At 42.9% G+C, this 26,307-nt stretch overlaps 1 protein-coding gene across 3 annotated transcripts in view; it reads right to left on the bottom strand.

The window, feature by feature from the left end:
* Positions 1-2,779: 2,779 nt before the first annotated feature.
* Positions 2,780-26,307, bottom strand: part of plcd3b (phospholipase C, delta 3b) — a 53,895-nt gene continuing 30,367 nt past the window's right edge. For all 3 annotated transcript variants that reach the window (XM_090202401.1, XM_036946605.2, XM_090202400.1), the window contains exons 3-15: positions 24,612-24,840; positions 21,741-21,870; positions 20,967-21,192; positions 20,250-20,451; positions 19,889-20,033; positions 19,326-19,478; positions 17,294-17,434; positions 16,871-17,024; positions 15,688-15,804; positions 14,540-14,718; positions 14,162-14,297; positions 6,127-6,276; positions 2,780-6,033 (exon numbers count right to left, since the gene is read on the bottom strand). In XM_090202401.1, coding sequence (XP_090058527.1) covers positions 5,795-6,033; positions 6,127-6,276; positions 14,162-14,297; positions 14,540-14,718; positions 15,688-15,804; positions 16,871-17,024; positions 17,294-17,434; positions 19,326-19,478; positions 19,889-20,033; positions 20,250-20,451; positions 20,967-21,192; positions 21,741-21,870; positions 24,612-24,840 — 2,201 coding nt within the window. In that variant the 3' untranslated portion in view covers positions 2,780-5,794. The remainder of the gene's footprint in view (positions 6,034-6,126; positions 6,277-14,161; positions 14,298-14,539; positions 14,719-15,687; positions 15,805-16,870; positions 17,025-17,293; positions 17,435-19,325; positions 19,479-19,888; positions 20,034-20,249; positions 20,452-20,966; positions 21,193-21,740; positions 21,871-24,611; positions 24,841-26,307) is intronic.

The following is a 26,307-nucleotide window of genomic DNA, read 5'->3' as shown; positions in this document are numbered from 1 at the left end:
AGGGGGGTGAATACTTTTGCAAGGCACTGTATCTTGCATTACTTATCTCATATACACAGTTGAAGACAGAAGTTTACATACATCTTAGCCAAATATATTTAAACTCAGTTTTTCACAATTCCTGACATTTAATCCAAGTAAAAATTCCCTGTTTTAGGTCAGTTAGGATCACCACTTTATTTTAAGAATGTGAAGTGTCAAAATAATCTCAAGGTATTGGAGTGGCTTTTTGATGGCTACTCCAATTCCTTGACTTTGTTGTCCTTAAGCCATTTTGCCACAACTTTGGAAGTATGCTTGGGGTCATTGTCCATTTGGAAGACCCATTTGCAACCAAGCTTTAACTTCCTGACTGATGTCTTGAGATGTTGCTTCAATATATCCACATAATTTTCCTACCTCATGATGCCATCTATTTTGTGAAGTGCACCAGTCTCTCCTGCAGCAAAGCACCCCCACAACATGCCACCCCCGTGCTTCACGGTTGGGTTGGTGTTCTTCGGCTTGCAAGCATCCTTTTCCCTCCAAACATAACGAGGGTCATTATGGCCAAACAGTTCTATTTTTGTTTCATCAGACCAGGACATTTCTCCAAAAAGTACAATCTTTGTTCAGGTAATGTCGATATAGGACTTGTTTTACTGTGGATATGGATACTTTTGTACCTGTTTCCTCCAGCATCTTCACAAGGTCCTTTGCTGTTGTTCTGGGATTGATTTGCACTTTTCGCACCAAAGTACGTTCATCTCTAGGAGACAGGCGCTCGCTCTACGCTCCTTTCTGAGCGGTATGATGGCTGTGTGGTCCCATGGTGTTTATACTTGCGTACTATTGTTTGTACAAATGAACATGGTACCTTCAGGCGTTTGGAAATTGCTCCCAAGGATGAACCAGATTTGTGGAGGTCTACAATTCTTTTTCTGAGGTCTTGGCTGATTTCTTTTGATTTTCCCATGATGTCAAGCAAAGAGGCACTGAGTTTGAAGGTAGGCCTTGAAATACATCCACAGGTACACCTTCAATTGACTCAAATTATGTCAATCAGCCTATCAGAAGCTTCTAAATCCATGACATAATCTTCTGGAATTTTCCAAGCTGTTTAAAGGCATAGTCAAATTAGTGTATGTCAACTTCTGACCCGCTGGAATTGTGATACAGTGAATTATAAGTGAAATAATCAGTCTGTAAACAATTGTTGGAAAAGAAGTGTATGTGTATGTAAACTTCCGACTTCAACTGTATATACTGTATCCTACACTATCTATTCTATACTATCTATTGCATCTTAGCCGCTCAGTCACTCCTCATCCATATATTTTATATTTATATATTCTTATCCCATTCCTTTACTAGATTGTGTGTATTAGGTTTTGTTGTGGAATTTGTTAGAAAATAGGTTTTGTTGTGGAATTGTTAGATATTACCTGTTAGATACTGCTGCACTGTCGGATCTAGAGGCATAAGCATTTCGCTACACTCGCAATAACATCTGCTAACCATGTGTACGTAACCAATAAAATGTGATTTGATTGGAATGAAGCAGCCACCGTCAGCTTATCGGCGGTGTGACTTAACAGCATGACCTGTTGGGTAGAGACAAGAGTAGCACATGCAGTACACTCAGTGACGCCTCTAGCCCGTATGGGGGCCAAAGCCAGATTAGGTATAGGGCCCAATAAGGCCCCTTCTGCATATCGGGGGGCCCCCTCTGCTTATCAGGGACCCCAGAGAACTGCTGACATGGGCTAATTGAGTGACTGTCAGTGACTGACATAACAAGTGGAAAACTGCTGATGCACAAACAAATTTCTAAATTGCACCTTGTGTATTCCACTTTTGTGCCATATGTGTCACCTTAACTGGGGAGGACGGGCCGTGGCACTGGCTGGAGGGGAATCAGTGGAATGGTATCACATACATCAAACACATTTGGTTTCCATGTGTTGATGCCATTCCATTTACTCTGTTCCAGCCATTAATATGAGCCGTCCTCCCTTCAGCAGCCTCCACTGCTCTCAACAGTTGAGTTAAGATGCTGACTGAGTTCCTTTTTGGAGCTCTGGGGCCACCTAGCAGCCGTGAGGCCCTACACACAGCGCATAGTCTGCGTATAAGCAGAGGTGGCACTGAGTGCACTAGTATAGCAGCATCTGCTTTTCAAGAACATCTGCAGTAACCTACAATGCCTTTTACAGCATCACTACAAAATGCAGCTGTTGTTCATTTTAAACGGTAATGCATACCGGTGTATGAGGAATAAGATCCTGTATCTAATATGCTATTATCAAATCTTTAAAATGTGCAGTATGAACTTTGTTTTTATACGAAACATTAATGTGTTGAAAATTCTTTGCATAGTCAACTTATACACACACTTACCCCACCAGACATGTCACCAGGGGTCTTTTAAGAGTCCCCAAATTGAGAACAAATTCAATAAAACGTATAGTATTGTATAGAGCCATTATTGCATGGAACTCCCTTCCATCAAAGATTGCTCAAAAAACAGATAAAGCAACACCTCACAACGCCTCTCCCCTATTTGGCCTAGATATTGTGTGTATGTACTGATACATATGTAGGCCACATTTGAAATGTTTTAAATTGATGGTAGTTCTGTCCTTGAGCTGTTTTTGTCTATTAATGTTCTGTATTATTTAATGTTTCATGTCTTGTGTGGACCCCAGGAAGAGTAGCTGCTGCTATCGCAACAGCTAATGGGGATCCTAATAAAATACCATTGGCAAGTATGTCCACACTTTGTAGGATACATTACACCACTTTTCATTTATTTTATTTTTGTTTTTAATTGATTCAGATATTACAGCCAGATATAAATACTGTAAACATTGCATTAACGCAAATTCTTTTAACTCAAACTTTTTTATCAGTATATTTTTGTTATTGTTGCATAGTACCAGATTCTGACAGTGTTGTGAATCCAACATGCCCCCGGGGTGAAGTTTTCCCTTGGTACAGATCTAGGATCTGCTTCCCCTCCCCCAATCCTAACCTTAACCATTAAGTGAGGGAAATGCAAAACTGACACAAGAGCATCTGGGTCACCCGGACTACACCATCCAACATCCTGGTCAGTGTACCAGTCGAGTCACATGACGTAAATACATCTTCTATGATAGGAAACCTTAAATAAGCAGAATTCAATAACTGCAAGCGTTAAAGTTGAGAAATGAAAGTTCTGAAATGTACAAGAGTAAAAAAACACTATGAAAGAGGTCATTAAAAAGAACAACCTACAATAAGCATACGCATTGAAGCAGGGGTGCTTGAGGGTGCTGCAGCACCCCCTGAATTTTTTGGGGGGGCAAAAGTCGTGCGCTGGGCCTTTAATAATCCTATATAACAGACCTGTATTACATGCAGAAACGCTGATAATGGAAGATGGATGACAGTTTTTAAAAAGATATGCCATACAATACAGAAGAATGAAAGAGAAATTGCATTTAGAAGTATACTTTGGACAGTGACATGTCATATAATAAAACTAAAGGATAAACCCAACATACGTAACACATTTGTACTGTAATTTCCCAGTCAGTTTTGTGAATTGAACCCTGTTTACCCTCCTCCTCCTCCTCATTATCATCATCATCCAATATCTACTCCATCCCCTCCAGTAACATTTTTTTTTGTTTGAACACTTAGGTCCATGTTGTTGATACAATATGTTTGGTATTGGAAACCTGAAAGTGTCCTTGAGTTAAAACAATTACTTTTCATTGCCCTGGAAAATCACTGTACAAAATAAATAAGCTATAGCCAAAATATGTGCAATAAATACCATATATAATAGCGTGACGTGGATGTTTGTATTTTTCACAACAATTACAGTATGCATTTTTCTCCTTATCTTTGCCACAGAAGGACATTTTCACAACTTTTACACAAACATCACATCTCTCTTTGAATCCATACAATACCATTGAGGAGTAGACCAGGGCCCGTATGTATAAAGCATATCAGAGTACTGATCCTAGGACCAGGTCCCCCCCTGTCCATAACATCGTATTCATTAGGATCTAAAAGACAAGACTGATCATAGATCAGCATTCCTACTCTGAGACGCAATGTAAACTATTACAAAAACATATTCCTTAAAAAGCATTCTAAAATGGATGTTATTGGTTTACATTACAGCAAATATGTATAAAAATTGTCTATCAAATCATTCTACAACAAAACTAATCTGGGTAATAAACAAGAATATTGATGTTAAAACCCTTCTTTCAAAGATGACATGATATACATTATGGACAATTTCAAATCATTGAAATCACTTTAAAACATTTTAAAAGGCTAGAGTCTCAAACTAACCCCACTTCTTGTCCCAAGTTGAAGATTGTCATCTTTAGTTTCAATAACATCTTTCTACAGTACACCTGGCTGTCTCAATACTCTAAAATGACTTATTTTCTCCTTTCCTTCATCTCCTTTCCTTAATCACTGATAGGCGGATGGACTCAAATCAATGGCACTCGTGTGAGTTTCCGACTTTCCTTAGCTAACGGGGCATGCTATTTCTCTCGACAACCCAGACGCACAGCTGCCAGAGAGTAACAACTCTAAAAACAATCTTCTGTGCTTGAACAAATTAGATTTGTCAAACGATGCACTTTGCTGTTCTTCAAGTGCCACGGTCTGAGTCGTCAGAGAAATTCTAAAGTTCCACATTAGCTACAAGGCTTTCAGGAAAGGTACACTTCATTTGACATGTCAGGCCTGAACGGCCATCATGGACATAAGGACACAGGATAAGAAACTACTTCCAACTATTGAGACACAGCCTATTGAACTTGAACATCACTTGAACAGTGATATCATGAAACAAAAACTTGAAAACATCATGGACCTGGTTACTTGTTATACATTTTTTTTCTTAGACCAATCTGAAATGCTACAAACATATTGTAAATATCTTTCATATCTTCAAAACGTGCTACAAAAAGGCAACAAGATCTACTATAGTGCATATTCTAGTATTGCTACGATAACTATATCTATCTACAACAACTAGATAACTAAAGTATAATATGAAAATGATAAATATAAAATCAAACTTCTATATGGTTACATCTCTAAAGATGCCTCGGCTCGGAAAACTGATAAGTCCTTTGATGAACTTTAGCCATAAATCAGGCCAGAATTTAATCCAGGGACGGTATAGAGTGACCTTCTCTGTAAGGAACAAATACGTTACACCCTGTAAGAATGTGATTCTTTAAAAATACTGGTGAATAATAATTTCTTAAAACAGTCCTTTTAATATGCTTCAAATATGCAAAGTTCTGTTTGGACGGTTTACCTGCTCAACAATGGTTGTCGAGGGATGTCCCATCGACCCAATACCCTGGCTGGCTATTGGTTGGTAACTCTTTTTGTGTTTGGTCCAATCATCACACAAAAGAGGCAGCCAGAGATCCTGGTCCAGTAGTCTCACAGAATACTGGAGATCGAAGTTCATTACTTTCATTACTATAGATATGCTGTTAGATAATGAATGGTATACAGTAGGACATCCACACTGTTGATGATATAGACATTCTCCACTTGGGCCCACTACTTAGATCACTCAAGTTGGGAGGAACCAAGAACAGTGGTTAGTTTTCATGTTCTCTTTAAAAAATAATACTGTGAGTGAAGCAGAGGCAGAATTATCAAAATTCAAATGGGAATGGACTACAACCATGTTTACTACACCATAAAAAAAAAAGAGTAGAGGACAGAATGAGTTTCATCTTAACCCTGGGTTACTTGGTGGAGCCTGGGGAGAGACTTAATGCTTCTTGGCTGGCGATTTGGCTTGGGACGTGGTTGGAGATATGGCTGGCGATTTGGCTTGGGACGTGGTTGGAGATATGGCTGGTGATATGGCTACGATCTTGGTTGAGGACGGAGATTTGGCTGAGGCCTTGGAGGGGCTACTGTGGCAGGGGGTGACCTTAACATGGATGAACAGAGAAGTGGGTGACAGGCTGGAACCATCGACCTTCAGCAGGTGGACATGACGGTAACCTGGGGGCGAGAAGGCAGAGGTGAAAGGTCAGAAAAACTGATTTATTGGCTCTAGTCTAAACAGTAAGATATGTTATTTTGACACACACACACCTGTGCGGAGGCTGGTGAAGGGCAGGGTGAACTGTCCCAGGAAGTCGTTTCTGGAGGTGAAGTCGTGGTCCTCCACCATGAAGCGCACCAGAGCCAGCTCAGGGACATGCAGAGTGAAGTTGAAGGTACAGTCCCACCGAGGGTTAAACCCTGACAAACCATAGGAAAGGGGGAGAGTGAAGGGTTCAACGCAGAATTTTTTTCCATGTATCTTCTATTCATACATCAGGTTTGGGCTCAATTCTATTTCAATTGGAATTTCAGTTTATTCAGTAAATTGAAATGTAGTTGATAACGTAGGTTCAATCAGTAAGGCTGGCCTGAATGGATAGCTCACTCTACTTCTTTCAGTAAACACAATACAATTCACACTGCTTCCTCTTCTACTGCATGTGCATAGCGGGAATGTCCATGTAACTGCCAAAATAAAGGAAACACCAAAATAGGGCATTGGGCCTCCACGAGCCAGAACAGCTTCATTGCACCTTGGCATAGGTTCTACAAGTGCCTGGAACTCTATATTTTGAACACTGAGTGTACAAAATATTAGGGACACCTTCCTAATATTGAGTTGCACCCCGTTCCCCTCAGCCTCAATTCATTGGGGATTGGATTCTACAGGTTGTCGAAAGCATTCCACAGGGATGCTGGCCCATGTTGACTCCAATGCACTGTTGTGTCAAGTTGGCTGGATATCCTTTGGGTGGTGGACCATTCTTGATGCACACGGGAAACTGTTGAGCATTAAAAACCCAGCAGCTATGCAGTTCTTGACACTCAAACCGGTGTGCCTGGCACCTACTACCATACCCCGTTGAAAGGCACTTAAATCTTCTGTCTTGCCCATTCACCCTCTGAATGGCACACATACACAATCCATGTCTTAATTATCTTAAGGCTTAAAAATCATTATTTAACATGCCCCCTCCCCTTCATCTACACTGATAAGGAATCATAGCAGTCTATGTCATGAAAATAGTTTGTGTTCACTATTATCATTGGCATGGTCTCTACTCTCCACTCCTCATCAGCATGTCATTCCTCCTCTTTTCTATTAGCCACGTGCAGAATGTCATTGAACTATTTACCTTATAGCATATGAGCACGGAACAATAATTGCACATTCCTCACGCTTGCTGTTTAACCTATGGGCACACTCTTGCAATGATCACCTTCTCTCTCTCAACCAATGGGCATAAATCTTGGGGGCATAAATCTTGGGATGTATTTATATGTGAAACTTGCCCATGTTCTCTTACAGTTCATTGGAACTCCTTACTCCCAGAAATGATCAAAATAATTTGATTTTTGTGTTGTTTTTTTTGTTAGGACAAACAAATAAATTGATTAATCAAATTTGCTAAATGAAAACTTTGCTGTTCTACAGGTGGTGTCGGGGCAAGTAAAGAGAAATGGAGTAGGACCTAGGACTGTTACGATGAACGTTTTACCGCCACACCGGCGGTCACGAGCCATGATGGCAGTCAAATTCCACGAGATCATTTAGTCACGGTAATTAGGCTTCTTTAAGCTCTTGATGCTGCTGATGGTCATTAGTAGCCTACCAAACTTGCTAACTGGCTGGTACTCAGCACTCTATTGTCCCTCTAATCACACTGACATCAATGTAAATCAAAAATCTAATCAAACACTTCATGAGAGCTCATGAGCTCATGTTGCGCAACATTTCTATAGGCTATGCAATTGCGTGAGAAAACAGTGATGGCTTCTATTAAAAAGAGGAGGATCTCATCAGCTTTCTTTAGGCTAGGCCTACAATATTTATTTATCAACTTTCCTAATACAGTTGAAGTCAGAAGTTTACATACACTTAGGTTGGAGTCATTAAAACACGTTTTTCAACCACTCCACAAATTTCTTGTTAACAAACTATAGTTTTGGCAAGTCGGACAGAACATCTACTTTGTGCATGACACAAGTAATTTTTCCAACAATTGCGAAAGGTGCAAATGAATCCCAGAATAACAGCAAAGGACCTTGTGCTGGAGAAAACAGGTACAAAATTATCTACAGTCGTGGCCAAAAGTTTTGAGAATGACACAAATATTAATTTCCACAAAGTTTGCTGCTTCAGTGTCTTTAGATATTTTTGTCAGATGTTACTATGGAATACTGAAGTATAATTACAAGCATTTCATAAGAGTCAAAGGCTTTTATGGACAATTACATGAAGTTGATGCAAAGAGTCAATATTTGCAGTGTTGACCCTTCTTTTTCAAGACCTCTGCAATCCGCCCTAGCATAGTCAATTAACTTCTGGGCCAGATCCTGACTGATGGCAGCCCATTCTTGCATAATCAATGCTTGGAGTTAGTCAGAATTTGTGGGTTTTTGTTTGTCCACCCGCCTCTTATCATTCTTAATTCATGGCTGTGTTCTTAGGCAAAATTGTGAGTGAGCCCACTCCTTTGGCTGAGAAGCAACTCCACACAGGATGCTTTACTGTTGGCATGACACAGGACTGATGGTAGCGCCCCATACAATGCCCCAAACAATCGGAAAGGGGATTCATCAGAGAAAATGACTTTACCCCAGTTCTCAGCAGTCCAATCCCTGTACCTTTTGCAGAATATCAGTCTGTCCCTGATGTTTTTCCTGGAGATAAGTGGCTTTGCTGCCCTTCTTGACACCAGGCCATCCTCCAAAAGTCTTCACCTCACTGTGTGTGCAGATACACTCACACCTGCCTGCTGCCATTCCTGAGCAAGCTCTGTACTGGTGGTGCCCCGATCCCGCAGCTGAATCAACTTTAGGAGACGGTCCTGGCGCTTGCTGGACTTTCTTGGGCGCCCTGAAGCTTTCTTCACAACAATTGAACCACTCTCCTTGAAGTTCTTGATGATCCGATAAATGGTTGATTTAGGTGCAATCTTACTGGCAGCAATATCCTTGCCTGTGAAGCACTTTTTGTGCAAAGCAATGATGACGGCATGAAGCCCTGACCTCAATCCTATAGAACATTTGTGTGCAAAACTGAAAAAGCGTGTGCGAGCAAGGAGGCCTAAAAACCTGACTCAGTTACACCAGCTCTGTCAGGAGGAATGAGCCAAAATTCCCCTGTTCTCCACTCATTACCTGTATTAACTGCACCTGTTGAACTCGTTACCTGTATATAAGACACCTGTCCACACACTCAATCAAACAGACTCCAACCTCTCCACAATGGCCAAGACTAGAGAGCTGTGTAAGGACATCAGGGTTAAATTGTAGACCTGCACAAGGCTGGGATGGGCAAAAGGACAATAGGCAAGCAGCTTGGTGAGAAGGCAACAACTGTTGGCGCAATTATTCGAAAATGGAAGAAGTTCAAGATGACGGTCAATCACCCTCGGTCTGGGGCTCCATGCAACATCTCACCTCATGGGGCATCAATGATCATGAGGAAGGTGAGGGATCAGCCCAGAACTACACGGCAGGACCTGGTCAATGACCTGAAGAGAGCTGGGACCACAGTCTCAAAGAAAACCATTAGTAACACACTACGCCGTCATAGATTAAAATCCTGCAGCGCGCGCAAGGTCCCCCTGCTGAAGCCAGCGCATGTCCAGGCCCGTCTGACGTTTGCCAATTACCATCTGGATGATCCAGAGGAGGAATGGGAGAAGGTCATGTGGTCTGATGAGACAAAAATAGAGCTTTTTGGTCTAAACTCCACTCGCCGTGTTTGGAGGAAGAAGAAGGATGAGTACAACCCCAAGAACACCATCCCAACCGTGAAGCATGGAGGTGGAAACCTCATTCTTTGGGGATGCTTTTCTGCAAAGGGGACAGGACAACTGCACCGTATTGAGGGGAGGATGGATGGGGCCATATATCGCGAGATCTTGGCCTACAACCTCCTTCCCTCAGTAAGAGCATTGAAGATGGGTCGTGGCTGGGTCTTCCAGCATGATAACGACCCGAAACACACAGCCAGGGCAACTAAGGAGTGGCTCCGTAAGAAGCATCTCAAGGTCCTGGAGTGGCCTAGCCAGTCTCCAGACCTGAACCCAATAGAAAATCTTTGTAGGGAGCTGAAAGTCCGTATTGCCCAGCGACTGCCCCGAAACCTGAAGGATCTGGAGAAGGTCTGTATGGAGAAGTGGGCCAAAATCCCTGCTGCAGTGTGTGCAAACCTGGTCAAGAACTACAGGAAATGTATGATCTCTGTAATTGCAAACAAAGGTTTCTGTACCAAATATTAAGTTCTGCTTTTCTGATGTATCAAATACTTATGTCATACAATAAAATGCAAATCAATTACTTAAAAATCATACAATGTGATTTTCTGGATTTTTGTTTTAGATTCCGTCTCTCACAGTTGAAGTGTACCTATGATAAAAATTACAGACTTCTACATGCTTTGTAAGTGGGAAAACCTGCAAAATCGGCAGTGTATCAAATACTTGTTCTCCCAACTGTATATTATTTCATATACAGTGCCTTGCGAAAGTTTTCAGCCCCCTTGAACTTTGCGACCTTTTGCCACATTTCAGGCTTCAAACATAAAGATATAAAACTGTATTTTTTTGTGAAGAATCAACAACAAGTGGGACACAATCATGAAGTGGAACAACATTTATTTGATATTTTTTAACTTTTTTAACAAAACAAAAACTGAAAAATTGGGCGTGCAAAATTATTCAGCCCCTTTACTTTCAGTGCAGCAAACTCTCTCCAGAAGTTCAGTGAGGATCTCTGAATGATCCAATGTTGACATAAATGACTAATGATGATAAATACAATCCACCTGTGTGTAATCAAGTCTCCGTATAAATGCACCTGCACTGTGATAGTCTCAGAGGTCCGTTAAAAGCGCAGAGAGCATCATGAAGAACAAGGAACACACCAGGCAGGTCCGAGATACTGTTGTGAAGAAGTTTAAAGCCGGATTTGGATACAAAAAGATTTCCCAAGCTTTAAACATCCCAAGGAGCACTGTGCAAGCGATAATATTGAAATGGAAGGAGTATCAGACCACTGCAAATCTACCAAGACCTGGCCGTCCCTCTAAACTTTCAGCTCATACAAGGAGAAGACTGATCAGAGATGCAGCCAAGAGGCCCATGATCACTCTGGATGAACTGCAGAGATCTACAGCTGAGGTGGGAGACTCTGTCCATAGGACAACAATCAGTCGTATATTGCACAAATCTGGCCTTTATGGAAGAGTGGCAAGAAGAAAGCCATTTCTTAAAGATATCCATAAAAAGTGTCGGTTAAAGTTTGCCACAAGCCACCTGGGAGACACACCAAACATGTGGAAGAAGGTGCTCTGGTCAGATGAAACCAAAATTGAACTTTTTGGCAACAATGCAAAACGTTATGTTTGTCGTAAAAGCAACACAGCTGAACACACCATCCCCACTGTCAAACATGGTGGTGGCAGCATCATGGTTTGGGCCTGCTTTTCTTCAGCAGGGACAGGGAAGATGGTTAAAATTGATGGGAAGATGGATGGAGCCAAATACAGGACCATTCTGGAAGAAAACCTGATGGAGTCTGCAAAAGACCTGAGACTGGGACGGAGATTTGTCTTCCAACAAGACAATGATCCAAAACCTAAAGCAAAATCTACAATGGAATGGTTCAAAAATAAACATATCCAGGTGTTAGAATGGCCAAGTCAAAGTCCAGACCTGAATCCAATCGAGAATCTGTGGAAAGAACTGAAAACTGCTGTTCACAAATGCTCTCCATTCAACCTCACTGAGCTCGAGCTGTTTTGCAAGGAGGAATGGTAAAAAATTCCAGTCTCTCGATGTGCAAAACTGATAGAGACATACCCCAAGCGACTTACAGCTGTAATCGCAGCAAAAGGTGGCGCTACAAAGTATTAACTTAAGGGGGCTGAATAATTTTGCACGCCCAATTTTTCAGTTTTTGATTTGTTAAAAAAGTTTGAAATATCCAATAAATGTCGTTCCACTTCATGATTGTGTCCCACTTGTTGTTGATTCTTCACAAAAAAATACAGTTTTATATCTTTATGTTTGAAGCCTGAAATGTGGCAAAAGGTCGCAAAGTTCAAGGGGGCCGAATACTTTCGCAAGGCACTGTATGTAAAGACAAGATTAAATCAAGAATAGACTGATGACAATATTATCCTATCACTTGTGAATTATATATTATCACTTGTGAATGATGCCCAGCTTAAGGCAAGAAACCGAAATGCCTTTTTCAAATCATAGTCGCACACCTCATGTAGCCTAGCCATAGACCTACACTACTGTTCAAAAGTTTGGGGTCACTTAGAAATGTCCTTGTTTTTGAAAGAAAATCACATTTTTTTTGTCCATTAAAATAACATCAAAGTGATCAGAAATACAGTGTAGACATTGTTAATGTCGTAAATGACTATTGTAGCTGGAAACGGCACATTTTTTAATGGAATATCTACCTAGGCATAAAGAGGCCCATTATCAGCAACCATCACTCCTGTGTTCCAATTGCACGTTGTGTTAGCTAATCCAAGTTGATAATTTTTAAAGGCTAATTGATCATTAGAAAACCCTTTTGCAATTATGTTAGCGCAGCCGAAAACTGTTGTTCTCATTAAAGAAGAAATAAAACTGTCCTTCTGTAGACTAGCTGAGTACCTGAAGCATCCGCATTTGTGGGTTCGATTATAGGCTCAAAATGGCCAGAAACAAAACTTTATTTTGAAACTCGTCAGTCTATTTTTGTTCCGAGAAATTAAGGCTATTTCATGCGAGAAACTGAAAACTCGTACAACGTTGTGTACTACTCCCTTCACAGAACAGTGCAAACTGGCTCTAACCAGAATAGAAAGAGTGGGAGGCCCCGGTGCACAACTGAGAAAGAAGACAAGTATATTAGAGTGTCTAGTTTGAGAAACAGACGCCTCACAAGTCCTCAGCTGGACTTCATTAAATAGTACCCGCAAAACACCAGTTTCAACGTCAACCGTGAAGAGGCGATTCCGGGACACTGGCCTTCTAGGCAAAGTACAGAGAGATCCTTGATGAAAACCTGCTCCAGAGCGCTCAGGACCTCAGACTGGGGCAAAGGTTCACCTTCCAACAGGACAATGACCCTAAGCACACAGCCAAGACAACGCAGGAGTGGCCCCAGGACAAGTCTCTGAATGTCCTTGAGCGGCCCAGCCAGATCCCGGACATGAACCTGATCGAACATCTCTGAAGAGAACATCTCTGAAGCTTCCTCTTTCCTGCTCCTTCCACCCTTCCTGACAGAACTTCAGAGGATCTGCAGAGAAGAATGGGAGAAACTCCCCAAATACAGGGGTGCCAACGTTGTAGAGTCATACCCAAGAAGACTCGAGGCTGTAATCACTGCCAAAGGTGCTTCAGCAAAGTACTGAGTAAAGGGGTCTACTTATGTAAATGTGATATTTCCGTTTTTATTTTTAATACATTTGAATTTTTTTTCTAAAAACCCGTTGTTGCTTTGTCATTAGGGGGTATTGTGTGTAGATTGATCCATTTTAGAATAAGGCTGTAACGTAACAAAATTCAGTGGTGTAAAGTACTTAAGACTACTTTGAAGTACTACTTAAGTAGTTTTGGGGGGTATATGTACTTTGCTTTACTATTTATATTTTTTACCAACTTTTACTTCACTACTATCCTAAAGAACATTATGTAATTTTTCCTCCATACATTTTCCTGACACCCAAAAGTACTTGTTACATTTTGACAGGAAAATGGTCCAACTCACATACAACATATCTGGTCCTTCCTAATGCCTCTGATCTGGCAGATTCATTAAAAACAAATGCTTAGTTTGTAAATGTTGTCTGAGTGTTGGAGTGTACCTGGTTTGTTTAATATAAGGAATTTTAAATTATTTATACTTTTACTTTTGATACTTAAGTACATTTAAAACCAAATACTTTTAGACTTTTACTCAAGTAGTATTTTATTGGGTGATTTTTACTTTTACTTTAGTAATTTTCTATGAAGGTATCTTTACTATTACTCAAGTATGACAATTGAGTACTTTTTCCACCACTGAAAAAATTTAGAAAAAGTCAAATGCACTGTATATTTACCATTGTTGTCAACGCGGGGGGACATCTTCTTGTTGTTGTCGATGGGAACGCCATGGGTCTCCACCCACACCTGAGGGTCCACGATGGAGCTGGGTTTATCCCACTCTGGCTTGGGAAGCTGCTGGGCCGAAATCACCTGCATGGGATTGGTTATAATGGGATTGGGGAAAAACAGGAATGGGACAAACGGGATTGTGAGAAATAGCATTAGAGAAAAGTGAGGCATTGATTTTAATTCTATACATTGCATTTATTTTTTGCGAGTCTGAACTTGTTACCTTCTCAATGGCCTCTTGGCGGATTGACAAAGTCGTATAGAACTGAGTTAAATTGGATTGATTTGGGGGGCTGTTGGGGCATCCAGGAACGCCCACTTACCCGTATGGTGAGGAGGGTGGGGTCGTGTCCGGGTCCTCCCCCCGTGTTCTCGGGGTTGAAGTTGCAGTCAGGGCGGGTCAGAAAGGAGGGCTTGAGGATGTATCCGCAAAGGCCGTTGGGTAAAAAGCGCCCCCGGTTCAAGTCCATCTCTTCCCCTGCCGTCTGGAAGTTCAGCGCCACTGGAGGAACAAATATTTCAGTTACTTACTGTGAATTAGTGTGTTGATTTAAAGCCTAGACATTAGCCAGATCATCTGCCTGCCACAAAGAGTATTTTAGCGCATTACAGGACATACTGTAGGTCATTACTGGATAATCACTGTGTTACATTGTATTGTGCTTTATTTATCTGTCTAAGTAATGAGAGAATTTATGTTATCCATTAGAGTGTAATAGAATGCTGGAATATTGCTCTTGTTGGGATCTTATTTTTCAGAGTAAATAACTCGGATACTAGAGAAGCTTTAACCAAGTTGAATTCTTCCCAAAGGTTCTGTACAGCTGTAATCAGACAGCAAAACATTTCTCTCCATTGGTTATATACATCCTACTTAAGACACTCCCTCTCTCCAATCCTTCTTATGGCTTAACAGGAAAAGAGTAACAAGATCCCAAACCCTTATTACTCCCTTCAGGTGACTTGTCCTCACCTCCTGACCTCAACCCATCCTTCATCTAATCCACAGATGTCCATCTGTCTTTCCTGTATCAACACGGTGCTCTGCTCCCGTCCCCCAACACATTCCAACACTTTCCACAGCTATCTGTCCTTCTACAGAGACATAAAACCCAGTCTCTTTCATTTCCTGTCATTCATTTCCTATCTCAATGATCAATGTTTAGCCGATTCCAACACTCTGTAATGGAGTGTATGGCACTGACCAGTGTCGCAACACACACTCTCCAACACAATCTGGAATTCACAAATACTATCAAATCTGGCAACCAACATTGGCCTCCCACTGAGGAACAGGGTACCTGGTAAACACTGTTTCACAGTTCTGAGACGGGCCATACTAACCATATTTCCTGAAAACACGCTATGAAAGTAGATATGTTACATTTAGCTGTTTGTGGCGTTCTACTTTCATAGCATACTGTAGGGAACATAATCTGGCAACTTCAGAGAGTGGTTACAATGTTCTGACCAATCTGGCAACCGCCGTTCCACATATCCTGGGGGTCGTAGTTGGAGGACTGCAGGCGTTGTCCTGAGGGATATATTCTGCTCAACTGATGGCTGTTGTGACGGACAAAATGCTTCCCTGCAGGAGGGGGAGAAAGAAGGAGGGCAAGGGTAGTTAAAACACTGGCAAAAGGGAAAAACAGAGAAGCCTATGTGGTGAACAAGGTTGTGTTCATTAGGGCAGGAAGGGTCCAGGTAGACCCTTCATGTTTCAATCTGTTTTCTTCCATTTGGTGCCTAATGAACACAGCCCAGGTTTCTTGTCTTTCCAATCGGGAATAAACAGGGCCTGCAGAAAAATAGCCTAGTGTACATATTAATAATAATAATTGATTGGACTTGATTGGACCCAAAGGGCTTTAAATTGTAAGGGGGAAGCTCATCTCATCCACCACCAATGTTTAGCACCCACTTGGGTGATGCACGGTAACCAATTTGCACCAGACCACACATCAGCTATCAGGTGGAGAGGTGAGGAGTGATATGCCAATTAGGAATGAGGGGGATAATTAGGTGGCCAGGTTGGGCAATTAGCCAGGTCACCAGGGTTAACACCTTACAATAAGTGCCATGCAATTTTTAATAACCACAGAGAGTCAGGACACCCGTTTAACGTCCCATTCGAAAGACAACAAACTATTCAAGGCGATGTCCCCCCACTGCCCTGGGGCATTGGGATCTCAGACCAGAGGGAAGAGTGCCCCCTACTGGCCCTCCAACACCACTTCCAGCAGCATCTGGTCTCCTATCCAGGGACTGACCAGGACCGACCCTCAAGGCTTCAGAGGCAAGCCAGCAGTGGGATGCAGGGTGGTATGCTGCTGGCGCACGTGGGTGTGTGCGCATGTGGGTCCGTGTGTATGTGTTTACATACAATGCTAACTAACAGAGTAGCCTGTTGATGTAATTGGCTAAGTGTGTAGAGTAGACTAATTGTACTCTTGAGCTTTTACTGAACTATTATCTTTTGGGAGCTATTAGGTTACTCTGTTAATTAGCATTGTATGTAAACACACACACACACACACACACACACACACACACACACACACACACACACACACACACACGTAAGCAAACACACACACACGTAAGCAAACACACACACAAAAAGCTCCCCCCACACAAACACACACTCTACATACCTGATTCTTTGACGTGTTTGAGGGCTTCGCTCTCGGAGAAGGAGGACATCTCTGTAGGGGGTTTCTTTGCTGCCTGGTCAAAGCCTTTAAAGGGAACACTGCGTGTGTACACCACCAGGTCTGACAGCTCTGGACTCAGCTTTGAGACACCCGGCTAAGGAGGTACACACACACACACACACACACACACACACACACACACACACACACACACACACACACACACACACACACACACACACACACACACACAGGGTGGGGAAGAGGGAGTAGGAAGCAGAGAGAGAAAGGAAAGGCAGAGTTACTGGTACTACATGAGATCAAGAATGCCGATACTATGCACAATCAGCAAATAAGCGGATTCAGCAAGAAAGACAGACAAAAGACGCACGCACGCACACACACACACACACACACACACACCTTCTTCTCCTCCTTCTTTTTGCTCTCTGCATGGCTACACTCACACTCCTCCGAGGAGCTGAGGTCTGAAGAACTGGAGGAGCTCTCCAGCTCCACCACTCTCTCCTTCTTCCCCTTCACCAGGATCTTCCCTTTCAGCGCCTACATACACATATGTAAAAACAGATGGATAAAACACACACACTTTGGCTATCCATGAACGCACATACGTATAGGCAGGTACAAGTGCACACACACACACACACACACACACACACACACACACACACACACACACACACACACACACACAGGGACACACCTACACACACACACACACACACACACACACACACACACACACACACACACACAGGGACACACCTACACACACTTATACACACGCGCACACACATTTGAAATACTTTGTTTGAATCCACCAATCAAATGTACATTAAAAAAGGTCCCTGTATGCATGGCACTGAAGGGTACAGAAAGCACCTCATTCATTCAGCTAGGCTGCCCGTGACAGCTGAAACAGAGCAGTAGCTAGCCAACTGATTTGCCCTAGTTTGTGTCAGACCCACAATCTGGAGGCCAAGCACTGCAAGCCGGTGTACGTGGCCGAGACTACCAAATATCAGCGTCACCAGCTTGCACCTACACCCAAGGCTGTCCAAGTGTGCCACGTGGGGCTGTTATTTAAGAAGCTTTGTCGCCAAAGGCCTGCTCCACGTAGCCGTCAAATGAGCAATCCACTTCCAAAATGGGCACCTCCGTCTGCCCTCCCCCCACAACAACATCTGGCGTATTTGGCACACAGGAAAACACATCATCATGTACATCAAACCAGCTTCCTCTTACACAATAATGTTTATGGATGTGTGCTGTTGGTGAGACTACCTGTCTCACTTTACTGGCTGTCAGGTATTTTCTACAATGTAGAAAATAGTAAAAACAAATAAAAACCCTGGAATGAGTAGGTATGTCCAAACTTTGGACAGGAACTGTATATGATATGGGTATTATTTGAACTGGCTAGCCAGCTAACTTAATGTTAGCTCCCTAGCTAACGTTGCCTGGTTTGATAAATTGAGATTGAGATATACCAAACCAATTTCTAAACGGATGGGTTTATTGGCGTTAAAATACACCAGTTACGCTCTTTTGGACCACTAAAGGCTGGTTTATACTAAGTCTATCGACAAGTCTATAAACAGTTGTCGCAGTGACATCATGAACATTCTATTGTCGTCTGACATCGAACTTGTCGTTGTCGTTATGAGAAAGTATAAACACAAAAATGACAGGCTGCAAGACATCAGCAGCCCAATAGAATGTTCATGATGTCACTGCGACAACTGTTTATAGATATGTTGACAGACTTCGTATAAACCAACCTTTTCTCAAATGCCCGGTAAATTGAAATGTTGCCAGTCAAATGTCCTGCGCCACATTTTCCTAACGGAAAACCTGACACACACACACTCCTGATGTTGTAAGAAAGGAATGGCAGATGGGCCCACCCAAGCCATAGCAGAGTTCAATATTGTTATTATTCAATAAGCCATTGTTTACAAACGCTAGCTTTTCAATTGTGGACGACAATTGATAAATCTCAAAAACAGGAAGTGGTGAGGAATTTGAATCTGAAATGTACTTCAAGTTAATCCTCACTAGTAACTAAGAGCCAATGAGTGAGCAGCTATTTTAAGAATGAATAATGAAATTCCATTCAAAGCACTCTTTCTAAGGAGCAGAGCAGAGAAGAGTGTGTGTGTCTGTTCTTGGCTGGAAGGAGGAGAGACAGAGACTAAGAGAGAGAGAGAGAGATGAAGAGATATTCTGGCAAATTTATTACGATATTTGTGCGGAAGAAAACACATCACTGTTTATGGCTGTAATGACAGCGATTGGGTCTCGAGTTTTGAACCCATCCTTTTTTGAGAGATCGCGAGTCAAAAAGTTTGAGAACCACTGCATTATAGAATAGTAGCAGTGTGGTGTAGTGTAGAATAGGAATGTATAGTAGTAGCATAGTAGTAGTCCCCACCTCTGGTGAGGGCAAGCTCTGGAGCTGCTGTTCATTGAGGGGCTTGGTGAGCAGCTTGTCCCCAAGGATGGAGCGCAGGTGTCGGGCCATGACCGCCTGCTGCTCCACACTGCAGTGGTTCTCAAGGGACAGGATTAGAGGGTACGGAGACGCCTGGAGGATGAGATGGCAACGGAAGAGAAGAAGGTGGAGGGGAGGGAAAGAGGGTCGAAAGTTATAACACCTTAATTCGGAAAATATATTTTTGGTGCCAGAGTTTGGTCTAGTGGTAGTGTTGCCGACTCTCAACCACGTATCACCCTTGGCGATGGATCGAATTCTGTCTGGGCCACTCTCCTATCTGTCTAACCTAACCCTCTATATACATATAGAGAGAGAGAGAGAGGAAAAAAAAGGTACACCCAGAGACAAATGTAATATTTGTTTCTGTCTATACCTAAACATATACCAGTAGCTAGTAATCTTCCAAACTAGTCTAATGTGGGGGGTTAAAAATGACAAAATACAATACACAGTCATTAAAATGAATGGCATTGGACTGCTAATGGAGTATTGGAGCTTACTTTGAAGGCGTACTCGGCGATGGTCTCGATGACTTCTGTGAAGGGCACTTTGGAGGTGAGTGTGTGACCGTGGTAGATGACCGGCTCCCCTTTGTCCCCATCCCAACAGTCTAACTCCACACAGCGACAGCCTTGGTTCAGAGCCCTGGGACAGAGGAAACGCACGTTAACGCACACACATGTTACCATACATGCGATGTTAACACAAACACACACAGTATACACACACAGACTTAAAACACATGTATAGAGTGTGTTTTGTAGTGCTCAATATAAGGTGATGTGGTGTTTGTGTGTACGTCTATGCCTGTGAATGTGTGAGTGCATGCACGCATACATTTCCATACATGTGTGTGTTCACCTGATATAAGCCTCCGTGCTGCTGTAGCCAGTAACCTGGTCACTGGTGAGGTAGGTGTTGTGTGAGGAGGAGATGAAGTAGTGGGCCAGAGATCTGGTCATGTCCTGGTACACCCTGGCGTGGTCCGGGTCAAACACATTGTTCTCCTTGGACAGCATGTACATGGTGAAACCATTGGGCGTCATGTACCCATTCTTCTGGGCTGTGCAGGGTATAGGCACATGGTTGGTATGGGAGTGATAGAAAAAAAAACATACCAAAATATACATTGATTTGCTTGTGTTAATGTACAGTAGGTACAACAATTATTTAATTTGGATACATTTTGGGGACAATAAGGTGAGCTGAAGGTAGAAATAGTATGGAGGAAGTGAGAAAAGGGCTATATTCCAATCTAAAAAGACCCTAACTCCCTTAACTTTTGGCCATACAGGTAGCTTAGCACTTAGTGTACCTTAGCGCATATCTTAGCACTTAGTGTAGTGTAGCACTTGTGCAGCTTAGCACTTAGCGTAGTGTAGTACTTAGCATAGTGTGGCACTTAGCTTAGCGTAGTACTTAGCATAGTGTAGCACTTAGCATAGTGTAGCACTAGCGTAGCTTAGAACTTAGAGTAGTGTAGCACTTAGCATAGCTAAAATAACATTTTAGCTTCACTCAATGCTAACTAAGTAGCACTGAGTGTCGCTTAGCACAACCATTAGCATGTAAGCGTACCCCACTCATTGAGCTCGTAGGTGAGGATCAGACTCTGAGCGTGGATCAGCGAGGAGTCCTCTCCCTGGTCTTTCAGGAAGTCCTTCAGGTCCACGGTGGAGAGCACACAGCCGTTAGCCGAGTAGCGGCTAAAAACAGCATCCAGGTCTGGCCGCCGCAACAGCTCCCTACAGAACACCTCGATTTCCCCGTGGTCCAGACGACCGTCACACGACCGGTCACACTTCTGATGGGAGGAGGGCGGGAATATTTCCAAAGGGATCAATTCAATGGATGAACATGAATGTTATCAAAGTTATCAAAGTTATTGTTTCAAGGCAAGCTAATAAAATAGTCCCCTGGTCACAGTCATCATTTTCAATGTCATTTTAATGAGTCATTTGGACCTGCATGAATTGAATCAAAAAAGATCAAACAAGCCATGGGATTGAATTTGGAACTACAGCTGAAACGTTACTGAAATGCCACTGATTCCAACCATAGATTAACTTTTTCAAAGTCTTGCCCTCTGAGTATGATGTATCAGTTGCAGACATACGGTATCATTTGAAATTAGCTATTTCCGGACGACAGGACAGAAACAAATATTTGAGAAGTAAGGACAATGCAGTGTGATGCTAATCTATATCCAATGTTTCCCCTACCATAGGCTAGGCGGGCTCCCCCCTTTCTAAAAGAGTTTGGCATCTTTGGCAATTTTGGTACCAGTGAGCTTGGGTGTTGCTATAGGGCTGGAAATGAATCTAGGGGAAATAATGTCTATGGTCTGCTCACCTTAAAGAGGTTGCGCGCATACTCTTCATTTAGGTCGATGTTGATCATGGTGAGCAGCCCCTGGACCTCCTCGTAGCTCAGCTTCTCGTCATGGTTCAGGTCGGCCCGTTTCAGGTAGCCACGGATCCAGGTGACCACACGCAGTCAAGGACAACTGTGGACAGATTAAACTATAGCACCCTCTCCACATGACAGTCAAAAGGGCTGCTTTGGATCATCCAAGGATGTACTGCACATCGGTGGGTGGTGAATGGAGGGAGTTCAGACCAATATGTCAAATGCTTTATTACACAATAATGGGCATGACGCCTCTGAAAACATACTGTATATCCACGTCGATACCATTATCATCATCATCTAGGGTCTCTCTCTCTCGCTCGCTCGCTCGCTCTCTCTATCTATATATATATATAAACTCAGCAACAAAAAAAAAAGTCATTTTTTCAGGACCCTGTCTTTCAAGGTTAATTCGTAAAAATCCAAATAACTTCACAGATCTTCATTGTAGAGGGTTTAAACACTGTTTCCCATGCTTGTTCAATGAACCATAAACAAGTAATGAACATGCACCTGTGGAATGGTCGTTAAGACACTAACAAGTAACAAGTGATTAAGGTCACAGTTATGAAAACTTAGGACACTAAAGTTTCCTTTCTACTGACTCTGAAAAACACCAAAAGAAAGATGCCCAGGGTCCCTGCTCATCTGCGTGAATGTGCCTTAGGCATGCTGCAAGGAGGCATGAGGACTGCAGATGTGGCCAGGGCAATAAATTGTAATGTTCATACTGTGAGACTCCTAAGACAGCGCTACAGGGAGATGGGATGAACAGCTGATCATCCTCGCAGTAACAGACCACGTATAACAACACAGGATCGGTACATCCGAACATTACACCTGCGGGACAGGTACAGGATGGCAATAACAACTGCCTGAGTTACACCAGGCACAAACAATCCCTCCATCAGTGCTCAGACTGTCCACAATAGGCTGAGAGAGGCTGGACTGAAGACTTGAAGGCCTGTTGTAAGGCAGGTCCTCACGAAACATCACCGGCAATAACGTTGCATATGGGCACAAACCAACCGTCGCTGGACCAGACAGGACTGGGAAAAAGTGCTCTTCACTGACGAGTCACGGTTTTGTCTCACCAGGGGTGATGGTCGGATTTGCGTTTATCGTCGAAGGAATGAGCGTTACACCGAGGCCTGTACTCTGGAGCGGGATCGATTTGTAGGTGGAGGGTCCGTCATGGTCTGGGGCGGTGTGTCACAGCATCATCGGCCTGAGCTTGTTGTCATTGCAGACAATCTCAACCCTGTGCGTTACAGGGAAGACATCCTCCTCCCTCATGTGGTACCCTTCCTGCAGGCTCATTCTGACATGACACTCCAGCATGACAATGCCACCAGCCATACTGCTCATTCTGTGCATGATTTCCTGCAAGACAGGAATGTCAGTGTTCTGCCATGGTCAGCGAAGAGACCGGATCTCAATCCCATTGAGCACGTCCGACCTGTTGGGTCACCCTCCGACCTGTTGGGGCTAGGGCCATTCCCCCCAGAAATGTCTTGCAGGTGCCTTGGTGGAAGAATGGGGTAACATCTCACGGCAAGAACTGGCAAATATGGTGCAGTCCATGAGGAGGAGATGCACTGCAGTACTTAATGCGGCCAAACCAGATACTGACTGTTACTTTTGATTTTGACCCCCCCTTTGTTTAGGGTCACATTATTCAATTTCTGTTAGTTACATGACTGTGGAACTTGTTCAGTTCATGTGTCAGTTGTTGAATCTTGTTATGTTCATACAAATATTTACACATGTCAAGTTTGCTGAAAATAAACGCAGTTGACAGTGAGAGGATGTTTCCTTTTTTGCTGAGTTTACATAAATATATATACACACAAGACCGTTCAAAAGTTTGGGGTCATTTAGAAATGTCCTTGTTTTTGAAAGAAAGCACATTTTTTGTCCATTAAAATAACATCAAATTGATCACAAATACAATGTTGACATTATTCATGTTGTAAATGACTATTGTAGCTGGAAACGGCAGATTTTTTTATGGAATAGTTTATCATTTTAAAAGGCTAATTGATCATTAGAAAACACTTTTGCAATTATGTTAGCATAGCTGAAAACTGTTGTCCTGATTAAAGAAGCAACCAAACTGGCCTTCTTTAGACTAGTTGAGTATCTGGAGCATCGGCATTTGTGGGTTCGATTACAGGCTCAAAATGGCTAGAAACAAAGAACTTTCTTCTGAAACTCGTCAGTCTATTCTTGTTCTGAGAAATTAAGGCTATTCCATGCGAGAAATTGTCAAGAAACTGAAGATCTCGTACAACGCTGTGTACTACTCCCTTCACAGAACAGCGCAAACTGGCTCAAACCAGAATAGAAAAAGGAGTGGGAGGCCCCGGTGCACAACTGAGCAAGAGGACAAGTACATTAGAGTGTCTAGTTTGAGAAACAGACACCTCACAAGTCCTCAACTGGCAGCGTCATTAAATAGTACCAGCAAAATACCAGTCTCAACGTCAACAGTGAAGAGACGACTCCGGGATGCTGGCCTTTTAGGCAGAGTTCCTCTGTCCCGTATCTGTGTTCTTTTGCCCATCTTAATCTTTTCTTTTTATTAGCCAGTCTGAGATATGTATTTTTCTTTGCAACTCTGCCTAGAAGGCCAGCATCCCGGAGTCGCCTCTTCGCTGCTGACGTTGAGACTGGTGTTTTGCGGGTACTATTTAATGAAACTGCCAGTTGAGGCCCATGACCACACCCACCACCTAAACCTAATTTTGATCCAGAAAAAACCTTGTCATCATCATCACCATTTTCATCGTCACCATCAATCATAAAGGATATTTGTCCAGTTTTTCCTTCTGGGTCATGTTCTCCACCCTCTCCTGGAGGGTCCTGATGCCCCTTGCCCAGCGCTGGGCCTCCTCGTCAGTGTGGCACCGCAGGTCCAGACTCTTCCTGGCCCCCTTGAACACCACAGTGAGACACTGGCCCTCGGGAATTGAGCCCGTCAGCTGTCGCAGGGTCTCCGACTGCAAGCCCTCGCGTACACACTCCACGTCCGTGACCGAGACTGAAAGAGGGAGGGAGGGAGGGGAGGGAGGGAGGGGGAGGGAGGGAAAGGGAAGAACAAATTAAATGACACCTGTGTGACTCATTTGGTAGAGCATGGGGCTTGCAATGCCAGGGTTGTGGGTTCAATTACCATGGGGGACCAGTATGAAGATGTATGCACTCACTACTGACTGTAAGTTGCTCTGGTTAAGAGAGTCTGCTAAATTAAGAAAGCACATTAGGCAAATAGCTGAATTAGCAAACAAGCAATTAGTAATCACACACAGTAGAGTGCTATAGGTGTGAATCTCCTGACAGGTCTTCAGGGCACTGCTATCTTTTCTCGTAGTGTGTGTGATTAGGTGGCATCGTTCTGAGAGCAGTAGCTAGACAGTTTCCAAGCACACTATAGACTCTTGGTGCACACACTACTGAGCCCCTCTCTTCTTCACAAAGGTCTTCATACACATCTCCAATTCAACAAATCGGTTCAGGGAGATTTATTTGAATGGCACTGTTTGTATACCTCCAATTATCACTTTAGTCTTAGGCTTAGGGTATGCATTGACGAGGGAAGATGTTCTGGGGTGGGGGTGCTGATACATTTTCCGGGGGGGGGGGGGATTTTGTCTGGCATAGCGAGAAAAGTTACCTTTCTCGTCAGGACACACGTCACTGTTCTTTAGAAGGAGATCGCATTGCATATCAAAAACTAGGTTAGAAGCTAGCTAAATAGTTTCTTGCTAGCAAACCTTCTGATCTGACAACCAAATTCTAAAATACCAGTTGCTGAAAACAGCAGGTAAAACTAGAAATACGTGGAAGGATTTGACAGCATAGCGCCACTTACGCCTTGACTGCAACATAGGGCCTGGAGAAATTCATGTTCATCACTCACCACTTGTTAGCAAACATGCTAGTCATTGGCCTACTCCACTATGTAGTATATGCTTATTAGATACAGTCAATGTTATCGAGTATTGCTGTGTCATAGCCTACTGTTTATTGTTGCAGTATATTATCATATAGAATCGTACATATTGTGCTTTTGTAGTTCTATGCCATTACATGGTTGTAGCTCATTCATGTCCATTCACTGCTCTATCCATTGTAGCCTGTAAGTCTCTACTGTTTCGTGGGGTGGAAGTTATGCAACAAATATTGGGAGTTTACCAGCTAAATACAAGCTACAATTATTTGACTTGGTTTGTTTTGTCGGTGAGCTGTCATTTTGGTGAAGGTAGGTTTGGCTTCTGGATGGGCAATAATGTGGGTGTACACACACACACACACACACACACACACACACACACACACACACACACACACACACACACACACACACACACACACACACACACACACACACACACACACACAAATGCAAACAGGGAGGCCTAAAAATAGGACAGAGGTGTTTGCAGACACTACTGTATTTTCAACATGTTTGCTTGACCACCTCTTTTCCGCAAATGGATAGTGTGTG

This window comes from Oncorhynchus mykiss, chromosome 16, assembly GCF_057628025.1.
Source record: "Oncorhynchus mykiss isolate SJ-2025 chromosome 16, ASM5762802v1, whole genome shotgun sequence".
Lineage (NCBI taxonomy): Eukaryota > Metazoa > Chordata > Actinopteri > Salmoniformes > Salmonidae > Oncorhynchus > Oncorhynchus mykiss.
Note: the sequence above shows the minus strand (reverse complement) of the source record. Positions and strands in the feature narration are given on the sequence as shown.